Raw genomic sequence first — 20,012 nt, forward strand, 5'->3', positions numbered from 1 at the left:
TGGAAATGCCCTTGTGCCCATGGTTCCTTTTACATGGAAATGCCCCGAAGCACTATTAGGGAGCTTCGAAGCCGGTGGAGGTGATGATGGGTATTTCAGATTTCAAACCCTCAGGAGGCCAGATTTCCTCTCCTGTGACTGAGTGACAGATCTCTTAATCATTAGGTGTGATGGTAGATCATCTACACTCTACAGCCTGACCTGTGTAGTGGAGCACTGACCTAGCTGTGTTTTATTAAGTGATCTGACCTAAAGGGAACTGGATGTTAAGCATTGAGGACAGCAGTGCTGATAACTCTACTACTAGTCCGCATTATGCTGATTTCCAGGAACTGCAAGGTGGAGCTGGTCACCAATGTCAGACTACACTAAGCAGTCTGCCCACCACAGCAAAGGTTATCAAATCAATGGCTCACTGCTATGTAACCAAATGAGGAAGAGGGTTTCAGACATCTGAATCTCAGGTGTTTACTTAAATATCAATTGAACTTCATGCATAGCTTCTCTCAGACAAAACAAGGTTTTGAGACCTTTTTAAAAAAAACGACTAGACCGAATGCACATTTCAGGCTGTATATTCTGTCACGTCATCAAATCACATTATTGGTCACATACACATATTTAGCAGATGTTATTGCGGGTGTAGCGAAATACACCCACTACCATGTGTTCCACATAACAAGGAATTCGAGAAACAATCATCCATAAAATGACTATATAGTTTCCCTGGGACTTCCAAAACAGACCTTAATGGAAGCCAATGACTTTGGAGCGACAAGCTTTCACAGTGTTTCAAGTCGGTTGTGGTTTAACTGAAACCAAACCCGTGCTTTCTCTCCCCCTCCAGGATGCATAACCATATATTTGAGCTGTGGTTGGTAGCTAGCTTCCCGGGGGATGTATTGTGGACTGCGGAGTTGGTGGATGAGAGGGATTGGAACCACAGCCCCACATTTGGTTGAGTTCTCTCCTAGTCAGTCAGCTGCACAGCTGGCTGGGCTGGGGGAACACAAGGTCTGTATAGATCTGTTCTGTTAGGGTACTATGGGCATGGTATGGAGAGAACACAATCTGGAGGTAGAATGTCCTTTCAGGAGGCAGCGGAAAAGAGCTCCAATCAAAATAACTTGTAGAATTCAGTTGTACCCACTACTATCAAAGTACACGGTTTCATTGATTATAAATGGCATTACGGGAAAAGGTCAGAATTTAGCCTAAATGTGTTCTAAGGACAATGGTGCCCCATCAACCTCTGCCTCTGACCATTGACCATGGCGTCATACTTAGCAGCTTAATCTCCATCCCTAGGAGGACATGAATGTGAAAGTACTCTCCCTCAGGGTGGGGTATATGGTGGCATGAGGGAGGGACAAGGGTTACTCAGTTTTAAAATAGGAGCTTTTTTTTGATAGGCTACTTTATATGAATGGCATGTACAGTGTTTTTGCCCTCCTGCCTGTTGAAATGTTGTACTGATTCCACAGAACTGGTACATCCAGAACACTAGTTTGTTTTACACATAATGTGACATGGGCTGAGCTTATAGCACAAATATTTAGTTAACAATTCAAAGTCAATTCAGATTGCAGTTCCTAATAATGGGTGTCCAGGCCTAATTTATAGACTGCCAGATACTTGTGTTCAAATCAAACAATCAAAAGCAAACACATCAGCAATGAGATGAATGCAAGAGAGAAAAATGAATTCTTGAAAACAATAAGTGACACTTTACTGGAGTGGGTCATTTAGTATGGGTCAATAACCCAAGCCCTTGCCTATAGCTGACTCACCCCTCAAATAGACTGCTGAGTGTGGAAAGGACAAACAGACCTAGACCAGTACAGTGTAGCTTTTGGGATAACTCGAGGTAGAATGGTCTCATTTGACACTTGAAAGTTAATACCAAGAACAGGGGGCCAAAATTTGCACACAGGGAGGTTCACAAAAATGCTTGTTTTGAGAATTGCCAAATTCTGACAGAATAAATCCCTTCTGCTTAGTGTGGATAATAACAGACCCATATTTGACCTGTCGGATTCAGTTTACACCCCCCCATCGTTGAAATGTTAAACGTAGATTGACTAAGGGTTTACAATACTGCAGCATGTGTTACTTTTTGACAAACATGACCACAAAGGAATTCCGGATACAAATAGCATGGATACAATGACAAAGAGACACAATGTAACAATCCCTCATGTAGTAAGTTTATAGCACCTCTGTATGCATTCTTACTCAAGTTGTTTCACTGTTTTCAAATAAACTCTTCAATAGACAAACAAGGGTTTAATAAGAATTTCTGGATCACTGTGACTTTATAGAATAGCTGGAAGAGAGCCATTACCGAATGTTACGTGTTAATATTAGCCTACTTACCGGGGGTCGATTTTGAGGAAACATTTTGGGCGCCGATTGCTGTTTTTGTAATCTTCTTCCTCTTATGGGCAAAGATATTCGGACAGAAATGGAGAAAACTGTATATTGTCGCTTTCAGAGACGCATTTGGCCTGGTTTCAGAGGCGGTAATGACTAATGGGGCTCGGCTCGCTCACTCACTCCTTGCTCAAGACTCCCTTTGTTCTGGTCGATCTCCAACCCACAGAAAAAGAACACTCGATGTAGTAAAGATGCACCCAGTCCGCGGCTAGATGTTTAGAGTCCTCGTGACTACGCACTTCGAAAGAGTAGAATTTCACCTTCTCTTCAAGTAAATGGTCCCCTCCCCGGTGTATTCTCACCGTCTAGAATAAAGAGAAAATGTGGCTATATTATGTGGCTTCCGAGACGGAAACCACCACATTCAATGCAGTCTCTTTTGTCTCGTTGGTTGCTCTATACTAGCCTACTCCTTTCGCTTTGCTTTCCTCTCCCTCCTTTTCTGATCCTCGCCTGATCTTCAATGCTATGAGTTGTTTTCTTGAGAGAGAAACATTTGTTGAGACAGAATGATAAGGGAGAATATATCTATTCCTGTTGATCAAGCCAGCCTAGGACTGGATCCAAGGTTTATTATTTTTTCCTTATTTATGAACAGCCTCAAGTCTACTGAGTTTAATGACAGATTAATCCTTAACATTTTAAGGCCAAAACTGTTTTTTTTATACCTAAACAATTTCTGACCAGTACTCTTGTATTAATAATCTAATGATATTAGTAAAATAAACTTCCTTGTTCATTTTCTCATCATGATTGTACATGTGCTACTCAAATTGGTTAATTCGTGTAGCCATATAATTGAACCCCCCTTTGTATTGTATTTTTGGGTAATATGAGACTCCTATATTAACAATGCTATTATTTTATATACAGTACCTGTAAAATGTTCAATAGAAAGGGGTGTGCAGTGGAATTGTTCAATGATTGAATAAAATCTCCACGTGGGGCTCGACACATCCACAATCAACACTGATGCAAGTAACCAATGAGTATTGAGAATACCCACGTGGGTACACTGACCGTTTGTTTATTGGAGGATTCTGCCATCATAGTGCTCCAAACGTCAATCAAATACACAGAAACGGCTGAGAGGACAATTTAACCCTTTAGAGTATTAGAAGTGATAGTGATGAATAAAGCAGAGTTGTTGGGTAGACCTACAGTATTCAAATACCTTATTTCCTCTCCTACAAATCGTCTGTCGTTGCACAAATCATTAATGTTGCGTAATATATCTATAATTGTATTCACGCTGAATTGACAAAAAAAGGTTGGCAGCCCCTATGAGAATATTATATTCAAGATCTAGGTCATGTTCATTTTTGGACATCTCAAATAAACTATGAACATAAGTAAAGAGCATTCCACCTCACAAACAAATGTATGTAAAGGCAGCAGCTACTCTTCCAGCAGCTACTCTTCCTACTCTGCTATCACATATCTACAATACATAATCTATGTGTACTTGTGTGTAGAGTGTGTGTCTTATCATGTATATGTGTGTCTGTGCCTATGTGTGTCTGTGCCTACGTGTGTCTGTGCCTATGTGTGTCTGTGCCTATGTGTGTCTGTGCCTATGTGTGTGTCTTATCATGTGTATGTGTGTCTGTGCCTATGTGTGTCTGTGCTTATCATGTATATGTGTGTCTGTGCCTATGTGTGTATGTGCCTATGTGTGTCTTATCATGTATGTGTGTGTGCTTATCATGTATATGTGTGTCTGTGCCTATGTGTGTCTTATCATGTGCCTATGTGTGTCTTATCATGTATATGTGTGTCTGTGCCTATGTGTGTCTGTGCCTATGTGTGTCTTATCATGTATATGTGTGTCTGTGCCTATGTGTGTGTCTTTTCACAGCCCCTGTGTATTTGTATCTGTTTAAAAATCATCTGATTCTACTGCTTGCATCAGTTACCTGATGTGGAATAGAATTCCACATAGCCATGGCTCTATGTAGTACTGTGTGCCTCCCATAGTCTGTTCTTGTCTTGGTAGCATGTCTTGTGGAGTATGCATGGGTGTCCGAGCTGTGTGCTAGTAGTTTAAAAACAGACACCTCAGTGGATTCAGCATGTCAATACTTCTTACAAAAATAAGTAGTGATGAAGTCAATCTCTCCTCCACTTTGAGCCAGGAGAGATTTACATGCATATTATTACTGTTAGCTCTCCGTGTACATTTAAGGGCCAGCCATGCTGCCCTGTTCTGAGCCCATTGTAATTGTCCGAGGTCTCTGTTTCTGGCACCTGACCACATGACTGAACAGTAGTCCAGGTGTGACAAAACTAGGGCCTGTAGGACCTGCCTTGTTGATAGTGCTGTTAAAAAGGCAGAGCAGTGCTTTATTATGGACAGACTTCTCTCTATTTTAGCTACTGTTGTATCAACATGTTTTGACCATGACAATTTACAATCCAGGGTTACTCCAAGTAGTTTTAGTCACCTCAACTCGCTCAATTTACACATGATTTCTTACAAGATTTTGTTGAGGTTTAGGGTTTAGTGAATGGCTACAGCAGGAGACCTATAGCCTGTATACTGATAAGCTTTCATATGCCTAAGAAAATTTAACAGATTTTACATTATAAGATTTCACTGTGCATTGTTTGTTCCTTCAGAAGTATTCTTTAAAAGAGGAAAATTCCTAGAGACATTTATTGGTATTCTGGTGGCAGGACCCCTTTAGCAGACCTCATAATTAGAGAGACAGATATTGAAAAGCAATTTTCTGACAGTGGAAATCACAACCTGCCAGAGGTGTGTGTGTGTGTGTGTGTGTGTGTGTGTGTGAGAGAGAGAGAGAGAGAGAGAGAGAGAGAGAGAGAGAGAGAGAGAGAGAGAGAGAGAGAGAGAGAGAGAGAGAGAGAAGAGAGAGAGAGAGAGAGAGAGAGAGAGAGAGAGAGAGAGAGAGAGAGAGAGAGAGAGAGAGAGAGAGAGAGAGAGAGAGAGAGAGAGAGAGAGAGAGAGAGAGAAAAAGAGAAAAAAGAAAAAATTGGGATGAAGGACAGCAGGGGGGATGCTAAGAAAGACGAGATTGAATGAAAGAGAGTGTGCAAGGCTGTTAGAAAAAAAGGAGAGTAAAAAAGGGAGAGAAAGAAAGAGAGAGAGGGAGGGTGGGAGAGAGATATTTTATTGCAATTTTTTCCCCCATGAATTTTAATGCAGCTTGTTGGTCTTCCTTCCAGGGTCTAGGATCCCATTTATTAGAAAAAAAGTGAGGAATGCAATGTATTGCAGGCTGCTGCTTGGAGATGCTTCATGTAGGAGGTGAGTGGGTAGGGCGGGCATCAACGTGCATAGGTAGTTGTTTTGTTCTGGGGGAGGCATAATAATAGATGATAGAATGTGATAAGTGAAGGACATACATTATTGCTATTGGCAGGTCAGCCCAGGGAGGGATGACCAATGCAATCTGATCACTAAAGCACACTCCTTCTTTCACATGTCCTCAGTCCTCAGCCACCACACCATCGTTATGGAAGAAGCTCTTTTGTTTTAAGGAAAATGTCCTGTTGAAAAGATATGAGGCTACAATCAACTCAACAGCACTGTTTGTATATTAACACACACACACACACACACACACACACACACACACACACACACACACACACACACACACACACACACACACACACACACACACACACACACACACACACACACACACACACACACACACACACACACACACACACACACACACACACACACACACCTGTCTTCAAGCAGGCAGCATCCTTGTAAAACTGCATTTGGCAGGGCTTGTGCTCAGCAGTAAAAGCAAGGCAAACTACTACTACCTATAGGCAAATATCAGCAGCCAAAAGAACACCAAGAGGGACTGGTTGTATATGAGGAATTGTGAAGATGCAACAACCAGTTTTTTGTCTGCAAAAACACACATAAAATGACCTACAGATGCTGTGAAATAGATTGGCACCCTTGCACTTCACAATGGACTGCAATGGAGCAGAATGTTCTGTTTTTTAAATCGATGAATGGCCATTTTTAGGCACATGCAACTTGCCACAATTGAGATAAATTACACAGTAAACGGGAATCATTGCCTCCAACCAAATAATTTCAAATGATTTATAATTTAGTCCAGGTGATGTTTTACTTTGAAGTGTTTTGATTGAATTATTATTGTTTGTCCTGTGCAGTCGTAAATAAAACAAATACAGGTGTAAACACCAACAGTTTTTTCAATTTTAACTTATTTACATTTACATTTAAGTCATTTAGCAGACGCTCTTATCCAGGGCGACTTATTTTAGAAGAAATAGTGAATTATGCAAGGTTGCCAATATATTTGACTGCATCTGTAGCTCACAGTTAAATAAAGGTTAAATGTAAAAGCTCATATCACATTTTCAACATCGAACTAGGCTGTTTCAGTACATCTCTCTCAAATTAATACAAATGAGAAAAAGACATATCATATTGAACCAATGGGTGCTAGGTACCCAATGCCCACCTCCCCTCCCTCTCCTATATTAGGGCAGCATGGGGATGGCTCCTGCCCAGCATGGGGGTGAGTGACAGAGAGACAAGGCCACAGTGTTGTTGTGAGCCTCCCCCCAGCAGACAAGCCTGGTGTCAGCACAGAGACAGCACAGTGATTTATCGGTCTCTCCTCCCCTGGGAACCTGCCCCCCTCCCGCCATTCCCTCCATCCCCCACTCCATCCCTCCCATCCCCCACTCCATCCCTCCCATCCCCCCTCCTCTCTCTCCTCCTGACCTCTTGGGGGAAAGAAGGGGTAATTACCCACATCAGTAGCTACACACACACACACACACACACACACACACACACACACACACACACACACACACACACACACACACACACACACACACACACACACACACACACACACACACACACACACACACACACACACACACACACACACACACACACACACACACACACACACACACACACACACACACACACAGACACACGTTCATGCACTCATTAACACAAATCACAAAACACACACTAAATCACAAAACACACACACACCTGACACAGACTTGGGCACATTAACACCCGCAGACATGTGTATCTGGGATCTTAGGAATTCCACTGCTTTCCTTTCATGTTGCAATCCCCACTCAACCATCCCTCACATTCCGGATGCAGTATGATGCTGTACTGTATGTCCATACTACACTACCAATTGAAACAGTAAACCACATCCGCATGACTTAGTTACATAAAGTCTAATCGTATGTAAGAGTGATAGAATGTTGGCTTTTTTTTATATACTTGTTCATTGTTCTTTGTTGATGCAAACACAAACAGAAGACATTGCTCAACCAAAAACAACCTACACATTTTCTCTTTGGAATAAACCATGTGTCACCATACCAATATGATTCCCTGAGCTTAAACAACACAATATTTATGTAATATGACTATGAACATGTAGGCCTATTAAGATCTTTGAAGTGGTCATTGTCAATATCTGGCATACTGTATTGCTCTCTTTGATGGCAATATTCTCCGTTTCTCTTGTTCTCTGTATGAACAAGATAACAGTGTATTTTTTCATATTGTAGCTTAATACAGTCCAGTGTGAAACAGCACCTTGGCATGAGCAATTCATATTGCATTCTAACACACTGCAGGAGGAGGATAACATTGACTTGCAAATAACATCAGCTTCACCCTGCTCTGTCATTCATTACACACGGTAGTAGGCTTAGAGTGGGACCTGTTCCTTCCATACACCTAGAAAAACCTGTTCATGGCCATTCCCATCAATTATGGTTTTAGGCTTGTATTTGTCAAACCAATTGAAATGGCCATTGACATACAGTATCTCTTTATCTATGCACATAGGCTACATTTAATATGTATTTGGTCTACTAGCTACAGTAACAAGCAGATGAAAACACATTTTAAGATATAACATTTCATGGCATTACCATTTGTCAAAGCTCCCAAATCATTCTGTTTTCACTTTGGACACCACATGGGCTTTCTTTGAAAGGAAGTCTGTCTTTGATGTTGAGCACAGGTTGCCGCCTCCCGGTCATTTGTGGCATTGCAATTGCATTCAAATGGGGATTAAATGATTTGTCAGTTACTAGACACGGGTAAATATTGGTAGGCTGGGTCTGACTACGGGATAAGCAAATATAATCATTCGAAATAGAATTTTACATCTATTTCATGGACACGTTTAATCAATACTATCATTGATCATGTTTATATATCGTTATTTCGATTGACATGCGCAGCAAGGTTCTATGGTGTAATGGTTAGCACTCTGGACTTTGAATCCAGCGATCCGAGTTCAAATCTCGGTAGAACCTTATTTTATGGAAAATGGAAACCTGAATTTCCATCTGACGTGAAATATTGCTTGTAGGCTAAACCATTGTTTATAATACTGTCCAGTTAGTAGACATCAGTTTGGTGCATGGAACACTATACAAAACACTGAATTATTCGATTGCTTGTTTTATATCTGTAAAGTATTATTTGTGTAAAGTATTATTTGGGATGTTTAGAACCAAAGTATAAAAGCAAATTAAGTACAGCACAAGTTTTCAAGTCCATGCAAAAAGCAGAATTCAATATAATGTGACTAATACTGCAGTTATAAATGTTTCCCACAAGGAGGCAGTATATTACAGCAGATAGAGGATGGTCTTCATTTGGCACATGGCTTTGTTCACGGTCATCATACACACAGCAGTGAATGTGAGAGAATGAATGAGATACATAAATAATGTGCTCACACCAGTAACCCTTCCTTTAGCTTCATATCCCCATCCTGGGTCAAGGTCAACCCTAACCCTCATCCGAACCTTAGAATGGCGCTGGAATGTATAGCGTCCGTTTTACGGGATCCTGACCAATTCTGTTATTTTCATTTTTTTTGCACTGATCGTAACTTTTTTTTGTACATATTGTTTTTCGCCATCGTTTCCTATGACTGAAAATAGCCTCTGGACATCAGAACAGTGATTACTAAACTCAATTTGGATGAAGATTTCTATCTCAACAAGTCGGAGGCCTAATCCCCGACCCTTGGAAGAGAAAGAGACGGCAATATAGAGGCCGACGTGCAGGCACCCTGATGAAACTACGGCGGGAGGAAATAAACCGCTTCCACCCTCTGTTCCATTTGCGAATATACAATCACTGGAGAACGAACTGGACAAGCTCCATTCGAGACTATCCTATCAACTATCCTATCAACAGGACCCGAAGAACTGTAGTATCCTATATGTTTCTCGGAAACTTGGCTGAACAAGGACATGGATAATATACAACTAGCTGGTTTTGCTATGCGTCGGCAGGGCAGAGTGGCAGCGTCCGGTAAACTCAAGGGGGTGGTGTGTGTCTCTTTGTTAACAACAGCTGGTGCGCAATCTCTAATATTAAGGAAGTCTCGAGGTTCTGCCCGTCTGAGTCAGAATACCTCATGATAAGCTGTAGACCATATTATTTGTCAAGAGAGATTTCATCTATATTTTTTGTAGCGGTCTATTTACCACCACAAACCGATGCCTGTACTAAGACCACACTCAACAAGCTGTATAAGGCCATAAGTGAACCAAAAAATTCTCAACCAGAGGCAGCGCTCCTAGGGGTTTTAATGCAGGAAACCTGAAATCCATTTTACCGCATTTCTACCAATTATGTTACCGGTGCAAAAGAGGTGAAAAAACTCTAGATCACCTTTACTCCACACACAGAGATGCATACAAAGCTCTCCCTCATACCTCCATTTGGCAAATCGAGCCACAACTCTATCCACCTGACTTCTGCTTACAAGCAAAAACTAACACAGGAAGTAACAGTGATCCGATGATGCGGATGCTAACCTGTTTTGCTAGCTCAGACTGGAATATGTTTCGGGACTCATCTGATGTCATTGAGGAGTTTAACACATCAGTCACCGGCTTCATTATTAAGTGCATCGATGACCTCGTCCAGACAGTGATCATATGTACATATCCCAACCAGAAGCCATGGATTTATAGGCAACATCCACACTGAGCTAAACGCTAGAGCTATACCGCTTTCAAGGAGCGGGACACTGACCTGGACACTTCTAAAAATCACAATACAGCTTTGACCATCATCGGCAGGGCTTGCAAACCATCATAGATCAAATCACATTTTATTGGTCACATACATGTGTTAAGCAGATGATATTGCGGGTGTAGCGAAATGCTTGTATTTCTAGCTTCAGTAGTGCAGTAATATCTAACAAGTAATATCTAATAATTTCACAAAAATATACACAATACACACAAATCTAAAGTAAAGGAATGGAAATAAGAATATATAAATATTTGGACGAGCAATGTCAAAGCGGTATAGACTAAGAAACAGTTGAATAGAATAGAATAGAATACAGTATATACATATGAGATGAGTAATGCAAAATATGTAAAAAATATTAAAGTGACTAGTGTTCCATTGTTAAAGGGGCCAGTTATTTCAAGTCTATATATATATAGGGCAGCAGGCTCTATTGTGCTAGTGATGGCTATTTAACAGTCTGATGGCCTTGAGATAGAAGCTGTTTTCATTATTTCGGTCCCAGCTTTGATGCACCTATACTGACCTCGCCTTCTGGATGATAGCGGGGTGAACAGGCACTGGCTCGGGTGGTTGTTCTCCTTGATGATCTTTTTGGCCTTCCTGTGACATCGGGTGCTGTAGATGTCCTGGGGGGCAGGTAGTTTGCCCCTGTGATGTGACCGCACCACCCTCTGGAGAGCCCTGTGGTTGCGGGCGGTGCAGTTGCCGTACCAAGCGGTGATACAGCCCGACAGGGTGCTCTCAATTGTGCATCTGTAAAAGTTTGGGAGGGTTTTAGGTACCAAGCCAAATTTCTTCAGCCTCCTGAGGTTGAAGAGGCGCTGTTGCACCTTCTTCACCACACTGTGTGGGTGGACCATTTCAATTTGTCAATGATGTGTATGCAGAAGAACTTGAAGCTTTCCACCTTCTCCACTGTGGTCCTGTCGATGTGGATAATTGGATAGGCGGTGCTCCCTCTGCTGTTTCCTGAAGTCCATGATCAGCTCTTTTGTTTTGTTGACGTTGAGTGAGAGGTTGTTTTGCTGACACCACACTCCCAGGGCCCTCACCTCCTCCCTGTAGGCTGTCTCGTCATTGTTGGTAATCAGGCCTTCTACTGTTGTGTCATCTGCAAACTTGATGATTGAGTTGGAGACGTGCGTGGCCACGCAGTCATGGGTGAACAGAGAGTACAGGAGGGGGCTGAGCACGCACCTTTGTGGGGCCCCAGTGTTGAGGATCAGTGAAGTAGAGGGTGTTTCCTACCTTCATCACCTGGGGGCGGCCCGTCAGGAAGTCCAGGACCCAGTTTCACAAGGTTGAGACCCATTGCCTCGAGCTTAATGATGAGCTTGGAGGATAGTATGGTGTTGAATGCTGAGATATATTCAATGAACAGCATTCTTACATAGGTATTCCTCTTGTCCAGATGGGATAGGGCAGTGTGCAGTGTGCAGTGTGATGGCAATTGCATCGTCTGTGGATCAATTGGGGTAGTAAGCAAATTGAAGTGGGTCTAGGGTGTCAACACTTGGGCCCCACATATGATCCTTGACTAGTCTCTCAAAGCACTTCATGATGACAGAAGTGAGTGCTACGGGGCGATAGTAATTCAGTTCAGTTACCTTTGCTTTCTTGGGTACAGGAACAATGGTGGACATCTTGAAGCATGTAGGGACAGCAGACTGAGATAGGGAGAGATTGAACATGTCCGTAAACACTCCGGCCAGCTGGTCTGCACATGCTGTGAGGATGCGGCTGGGATGCTTTCTGGGCCATTAGGCTTTCGAGGGTTAACACGCTTAAATGTCTTACTCACATCAGCCACTGAGATTGAAAGCCCACAGTCCTTGGTAGTGGGCCGTGTCGGTGGCACTGTGTTATCCTCAAAGCAGGCGAAGAAGGTGTTTAGCTTGTCCGGAAGCAAGACGTTGGTGTCTGCAACGTGGCTGGTTTTCCCTTTGTATTCCGTGATTGTCTGTAGACCCTGGCACCAACGTCTTGTGTCTGAGCCGTTGAATCTATACTGACGTATTTCCTGTTTGATTGCCTTACGGAGGGAATATCAATAATAATAATAATAATATATGCCATTTAGCAGACGCTTTTATCCAAAGCGACTTACAGTCATGTGTGCATACATTCTACGTATGGGTGGTCCAACACTGTTTGTATTCGGTAGTCGCCTTTCCATGGTTAATTGCAGTAGTTCGCGCTTTCAGTTTTACGGGAATGCCGCGATCTATTCACGGTTTTCGGTTAGGGTAAGTTTTGATAGTTACAGTGGGTACAACATCTCCTATACACTTCCTTATAAACTTACTCACCAAATCAGCATATACGTCGATATTATTCTCTGAGGCTACCTGGATCATATGCCAGTCCCCGTGATCAAAGCAGTCTTGAAATGTGGATTCCGATTGGTCAGACCAGCCTTGAATAGTCCTTAGCATGGGTACTTCCTGTTTGAGTTTCTGCCTATAGGGAATGGAGGAGTAAAATGGAGTCGTGATCAGATTTGCCAAATGGAGGGCGGGGGAGGGCCTTGTAGGCATCCTGGAAGTTGGAGTAGCAGTGGTTGAGTGTTTTAGTAGCACGAGTACTACAGTCAATATATTGATAGAACTTCGGTAGCATTTTGTCTTTGTTAAAATCCCCAGCTACATTAAATGCGGCCTCAGGATATGTGGTTTCCAGTTTGCATAAAATCCAGTGAAGTTCTTTGAGGGCCATCGTGGTATTGGCTTGAGGGGGAATATACACGGCTGTGACTATAACTAAAGAAAATTATCTTGGAAGGTAATACAGTCGGCATTTGATTGTGAGGTATTCTAGGTCGGGTGACAAAAGGACTTGAGTTCCTGAATGTTAAAACACAATCACATCATGAGTAGTTCATAATGAAACATACACCCCCATCCTTCTTCATCCCGGCTAGATATTTATTCCTGTCTGCGCGATGAACTGAGAACCCTACTGGCTGTATGGACTCAGACAGTATATCCTAAGAAAGCAATGTTTCAGAGTATGTTAAAATCCCTGATGTCTCTCTGGAAGAAAATCCTCACCTTGAGCTCATCAACTTTATTATCCAGAGACTGAACATTAGCGAGTAATATACTCGGAATTGGTGGGTGGTGTGTGTGCCTCCTGAGTCAGACTAGAAGTCCACACAAATATGTTTTAGATCAGCCTCTGGAATCAGTTCAATTCCCCTGGGGGATACGAACGAAGGATCTGATTTGGGATTCCTGGTCATAATGCTGGTAATCCTGGTGAGTTACCACTGCTCTGATATCCAAAAGTTCTTCTCTGCTGTATGTAACAACACAAACATTTTTCTGGGCTAATAATGTAAGAAATAACATATTAAAAAATGAAATACTGCAAAGTTACCTAGAGGCTAGAAGCACGGCTGCCCTATCTATCGGCACCATTTTTTCTAAAGGAAACCCAACTGTTTCCCAGTGATGCGAGCCTACCAGATGAGCTAAATGCCTTCTATGCTCACTTAGAGGCAAACATCACTGAACCATGTATAAGAGCACCAGCTGTTATAGACGACTGTATTATCACGCTCTCTGTAGCCGATGTGTGTAAGACCTCAATTACCTCGTACCATGCACATGGACTCGATACTGGTCCCATGTGAATATAGCCAAGTTATCTTTACTTATTGTTATTTATTATTATGTGTTTTACTTTTCTATTATTTTTCTATTTTCTTTCTCTCCGCTTTGTTGGAAAGGGCCGTAAGTAAGCATTTTACTGTTAGTCTACACCTGTTGTTTACAAAGCATGATATTTTCCATGTAGTCATTGCCACACAGGGAGGGTTTTTGGGAGAAAACTATGATTATATCCCTTCTTGCATATAAACATTATTAATTAGAGAGTGATCTAATGTATTCACATATATTTGTTACATTTTCCTTGCAGTTGTGCCATTCAGACATCCTGAGCCCAATTAGGGGGTTCTGCTGGCTGCTACCTAGTAGTTCTCACCCAGTTGTCTCTTCCACAGCGTATCCATTCAGTGTGAATCCAACCTGGCACAAGAGCTGGACAATAAAGAACAACTATGTAGAAATATGGTAATGTCCTTTCACTCACTGTTTTCTGTTGTCTACTAAAACCAATAAATTCACACAGACACGAATAAATGAGCTGAGTCTTCCTTTCCCTCATCTTGATATCTAATCCCTCTCTGGACCCATGAAGATCTTGTAGGTCAGGGGTGTCTCTTCTGACTGGACAAACACAGTTCTGTGGACCCAAAGGGGCCCAAATATTAGTCCTAGTGAATCTCTTTAGTCAGCAATATTTCACATCCTTTAATACGCAGAATGATTGATAACAAAAACAGACAAATTAAAATAGTCATGGGTAACCAGAGATGATCTGCTCGGCTGGGGAATGGGTAAGGTCAGATCGGGCGATGAGAAAGTCAGTGTTATGATGTTGAACTAAACTCTTAAGTACAGTATCTTTCTCTGACTGATGAAGGTCATTTTCACCTAAATGCCACCGTTTTCTAATTTATCTTTATCTAAGAAGTACAGTATTTGTCTCTCTATTGAGAGAGTATCGTGTATCAAACATTTTGTCCACACTCAGCGGGCCTAGATGTGTACAATATTTTAGGAAACACATCTTCTCTATCCTGGTCATGCTTAATTTAAACTGCAAACTACTTTGTTCTCTCAGATATCTCTTCTTGGTGTGTTTGTAGTGTCTCATGTTGAATATATACTACTGTTATTGATATATACTACTGTTATTGTCTTCCCGGTCTCTCCGTAACACTAGTCACAATGTCTGCCTCTGGACAGCCACATGGAAACCTATGAGTACTATCCTTTCTGGCTCCATTCATCATCACTTTAATGAGGAAAAACAATAACTGTATTAGGTTACTCTACTCTTCCACTAATTCATCCTCTATCTTTTTCTATTCTTCCATTTCTACCACTTTTTAACTTCCATTTTCCTTTGTGTTTTTCCCCCAAATTGTATTGGCTCCCTCTATGTGCCTCTCATCCTCTCTCCAAGCCGTTCCTCTTTTCCCCTGGGGTGCCAGTGCATGGGAACTGAACTGCCCTCCACTCTGCAGCCAACACACTCAGATTTTCCTTTTTTGTTGTTGCTTGTTTTCCTCTCTCCCCTCCAGATTTCTGTCACAGGAACGGACCTTGTATTTTCCAGGGGAGCCCAGGTGGCTGTGCAGAGTGCAGTAAATCCAGGCCTCCTGGTTCCTCATGTGGTCCCTCACTCACTCTGACTGGAACTGGAACAGGCCCACTGCACCAGCCCAATAGAAACCCAGTAGATGTGATCCAGGCCTTTGCTACATGGAATTAGCCAAATATGAATGGAAGTAGCTATTAAAATCAACCATGCTTTTGGCTGCTGAGTTGTGGGGTTTGTGATTCTGTGCAGGGGCATTTACTGTTAAATTCAGGGCAATGTGATATACTGCACCACAACCCACTGGGATTGACTATGATGTGTTAAGCAATATGATTTAGAAACAAGTCATACCGTGGAATTTGAATTTATGCAAGTTGTTAAAGTTCAGATACTTTTAGACAGATCACTACCTAACTGAATATTGAGTAAGTGCTGAGTTTGTGTATTTGAATGATGGCGTTCATTCATTTCACCTGCCCCAAAAGACAATTCTTCATAAAGCCAATCTAAATATAGTGTGACTTAAAGATAAACACATCTACATGATAAAATCTAGTTGGGTACGTACTCCTTTTCACCCATTTGGCAGAGATACATAATGTCCCCACAGGATGAGATTGCTGAAATATGTATCATTCCCATAATGTATATCATCAGTATATCATTCACGTGATGTTTGTGTACATTATTCTATATATAAACACATCTGCTCATCAACATGTGGGCTCAACAAATGAGGTGTTATCCCATGCTGAAACCTGTGTATCCTTCCCTGTGAAATGACATCATAGCATATCGAAACAGGGCTCGCTGCTGTCACGACTTCTGCCGAAGTCGTTGCCTCTCCTTGTTCGGGCGGTGCTCGGTGTTCGACGTCACCGGTCTTCTAGCCATCATTGATCCTTTTTCATTTTCCATTGGTTTTGTCTTGTCTTCCCACACACCTGTTTTCAATCCCATTCATTACCTGTTGTGTATTTAACCCTCTGTTTCCTCTCATGTCTTTGTCAGAGATTGATTTGTTGTCAGTGTATTGTTTGTATAGGTGCGCGTCGGGTCTTCGTACCCATGTTTTGTTTGTACATTTATTGTTATGGCGCATACTCGTGGAACTTTATTAAAAGACTCCATATTTAAACTCCATTTGACTCTCCTGCGCCTGACTTCCCTGCCACCTATTACACCTATGCGTGACAGCTGCTGAATCTCTGCAGAGCTCCTGGAAGTCTGTCACACTTGGCTCTCACAGGGCTCAGGTGCTGAACGTCTGCTTACCTCTGTGTGTCTGAGATGGTTGTTCCCAGCCCCCTCCTCTACTCCCTGTTCACCCGGTTACCATCCAGAAGGACGAGGTCAGTACAGGTGCATCAAAGCTCGGACCGAGAGACTGAAAAACAGCTTCTTTCTCAATGGCATCAGACTGTTAAACAGACATCACTACACAGAGGCTGCTGCCTACATACAGACTTGAAATCATTGGCCACTTTAATAAATAGAACACTAGTCACTTCAATAATGTTTACATGATCTTGCATTACTCATCTCATATGTATATACCGTATTCTATACTATCTATTGCATCTTAGCCTATGCTAAAATGCTTAGATCTGTGTGTATTAGGTATGTGTTGTGGAATTGTTAGATACTACTTGTTAGATATTGTTGCACTGTCGGAACTAGTAGCACAAGCATTTTTCTACACTCGCAATAACATCTGCTAATCATGTGTAAAATTGTATTTTATTTGAACATGGGCTCATCAAATGGACATTTCTAACAGGTTATAAACATCTCTCTAATATGTCAGTGAATGACAGAACAAGAGAAACTGCCCATGCACAACCAAATTTCAAAATTGCACCTTGAGCGTTCTACTATTACAACCCTCAACCACATTAAATTGAAAGTGTCAAGGCTCAGGAGAAGACCCAGATGCAGACAGTTTCAAAGTAACAAAAGTTTATTACAAACGACAAGTCAAGGTCAGGCAGAGGTCAGTAATCCAGAGCAGAGTCCGAAAGGTACATAACGGCATGCAGGGTTCAGTAATCCAGGGTACAAAATGGCAGGCAGGCTCAGTGTCAGGGCAGGCAGAATGGTGAAAACCCGGGAAAAACAGGAACTAGAGCAGGAAAGACAGGAAAAATGCTGGTAGGCTTGACGAAACAAAACAAACTGGTAACCGACAAACAGAGAACACAGGTATAAATACACCTGGGATAATGAGGAAGATGGTCGACAACTGGAGAGGGGTGGAGACAACCACAAAGACAGGTGAAACATCAGGGTGTGACAGAAAGCCTGAATTATTATAATATTTTTTATTAAGTCTGGAACCGTGCTCCGTATTGACCTCGTTCTGGGTCCGGATCCGGATCCGGACTGTGTTCTGCCTGTTGAGTATGGCTGGTTTAGTGAGTTGAAGAATGGAGTTCTATGACAAATAGTTTAAAGGTCCAATGAGGTTTTTTTTAAATCTAAAATTATTACAACAAAAATAGCTTCTTAGCAAAGAGCAATTTCTCAAGCAATAATTTTGCTAGGACTGTCTTGGAGTGGCATGAGTGGGGAGGGGAAAACTGTAAACGATCTGTTATTGGCAGAGAGGTTTGGAACTCTCTTTCTTATTGGTCTAGTAACTAGTCCAGCCCAAACTCACTCCCACCAAAACAGGCTGAAATTTCAGGCAGTCTTTTCAAACAGCTCATACATTAAAAGGGCATTATTATACTTTTCACAATTTAACAGTATTATTCCAACCTCATAATGTGGAAATATATATAAAACATAGGAAAATCACATTTTTGACTGCAATGGGCCTGTAATAATTGGATGATGGACCTTTATTTTTTCTTTATTTAACTAGGCAAGTCAGTTAAGAACAAATTCTTATTTTCAATGAACAGGCAGTTAACAGTGGGTTAACTGCCTGTTCAGGGGCAGAAAGCCTGAATTATTGTCAGCCTGGGGGTTTGAACTTGCAACCTTCCGATTACTAGTCCAACGCTCTAACCACTAGGCTACCCTGCCACCCCTAAATGGTTGGAGAGAACACCTTTAAGAAAAGATTGCAGTTTTGAAACTGCAGTAAAAGTGCAGTAACTGCAGGCAATTGTGATATTCTGGACTCAGTAATTTGCAGAATAACTGCAGTATACTGCAGTTGAACTGTAGTCATACTGCACTTTAACTGGACTTACACTGCAAAATTACTGCAGTAAAGACCAGGGTTATTTTTGATGCAGTATTTGCAGCATACTGCAGCATACTACACACTAACTACAGTTTTTCCTACAGTCTACTGGAGTAATACTGCACTCTGACTGACTGATCTGTTTTATAAGGGGAATACAATTTTATTGGATTAGAATAAAATTTCAAGAGGATTTTAAGTATTGCCATCCATTACCAATGAACACAGAACATAAAATAACAGTGAAAGGCTGCTATGGGGACAAGGCCACATGAGGGTGATGTCTTATTGAGAGCCAGCAGTGAGACAGAGAGTTGCCTATAATAGTAGGTGGAAAACAACAGTGATTCAAGCAGAGGCAGCTCATTTTGTGGAGACATTTTAATTGGTAGAATGTGGAGACAAGCTAAATGCCTCTATTGGATCCATTTTGAGAGAAGAAAGGATTTAACCACGTCTACAGTTGGTGGTACATGAATTACTTGTATGTATTTATTTTCCCCAATTTGATCACTTTTTTCTCCCAATTCCTTGGTATCCAAACCATAGTTATGACCTCGTCTCATCACAGCAACTCCCAACGGGCATGGGTGTCACACCTTGATCTGTTTCACCTGTCTTGTGCTTGTCTCCTCCAGGTGTCGCCCATTTTCCCCATTATCTCCTGTGCGTTTATACCTGTGTTTTCTGTTTGTCTGTTGCCAGTTCGTCTTATCTCGTCAAGCCTACCAACGTTTTTCCCCCATACTCCTGTTCTCTCTAGTCCCTTACTAGTGCTTCCAACCTATGCTGCCTGCCATCCTGTACCTATCAGACTCAGACCTCGTTTACCAACCTAGGCCTGTCCTGACCCCGTGCCTGCCTGCCATCCTGTACCTATCAGACTCAGACCTCGTTTACCAACCTAGGCCTGTCCTGACCCCGAGCCTGCCTGCCATCCTGTACCTATCAGACTCTGACCTCGTTTACCAACCTAGGCCTGTCCTGACCCCGTGCCTGCCTGCCATCCTGTACCTATCAGACTCAGACCTCGTTTACCAACCTAGGCCTGTCCTGACCCCGAGCCTGCCTGCCATCCTGTACCTTTCAGACTCTGACCTCGTTTACCCACCTAGGCCTGTCCTGACCCCG

The 20,012-nt window shown here is 42.1% G+C and overlaps 1 protein-coding gene and 1 non-coding gene across 4 annotated transcripts in view; one reads left to right on the forward strand and one right to left on the reverse strand.

Annotated features, from left to right (window-relative positions):
* Positions 1-2,968, reverse strand: part of tle2a (TLE family member 2, transcriptional corepressor a) — a 44,170-nt gene extending 41,202 nt beyond the window's left edge. For 2 of the 3 annotated variants that reach the window (XM_046301030.1, XM_046301028.1), the window contains exon 1: positions 2,377-2,968. In XM_046301030.1, the coding sequence (XP_046156986.1) occupies positions 2,377-2,400 (24 nt within the window). In that variant the 5' untranslated portion in view covers positions 2,401-2,968. The remainder of the gene's footprint in view (positions 1-2,376) is intronic. The other variant, XM_046301029.1, reaches the window with a different exon arrangement.
* Positions 2,969-8,697: 5,729 nt separating this feature from the next.
* On the forward strand, positions 8,698-8,769 carry trnaq-uug. Its single transcript has one exon. It is a non-coding gene; the product is annotated as a tRNA-Gln (tRNA).
* The last annotated feature ends 11,243 nt before the right edge of the window (positions 8,770-20,012 follow it).

This window comes from Oncorhynchus gorbuscha, linkage group LG15 (assembly GCF_021184085.1).
Source record: "Oncorhynchus gorbuscha isolate QuinsamMale2020 ecotype Even-year linkage group LG15, OgorEven_v1.0, whole genome shotgun sequence".
NCBI lineage: Eukaryota > Metazoa > Chordata > Actinopteri > Salmoniformes > Salmonidae > Oncorhynchus > Oncorhynchus gorbuscha.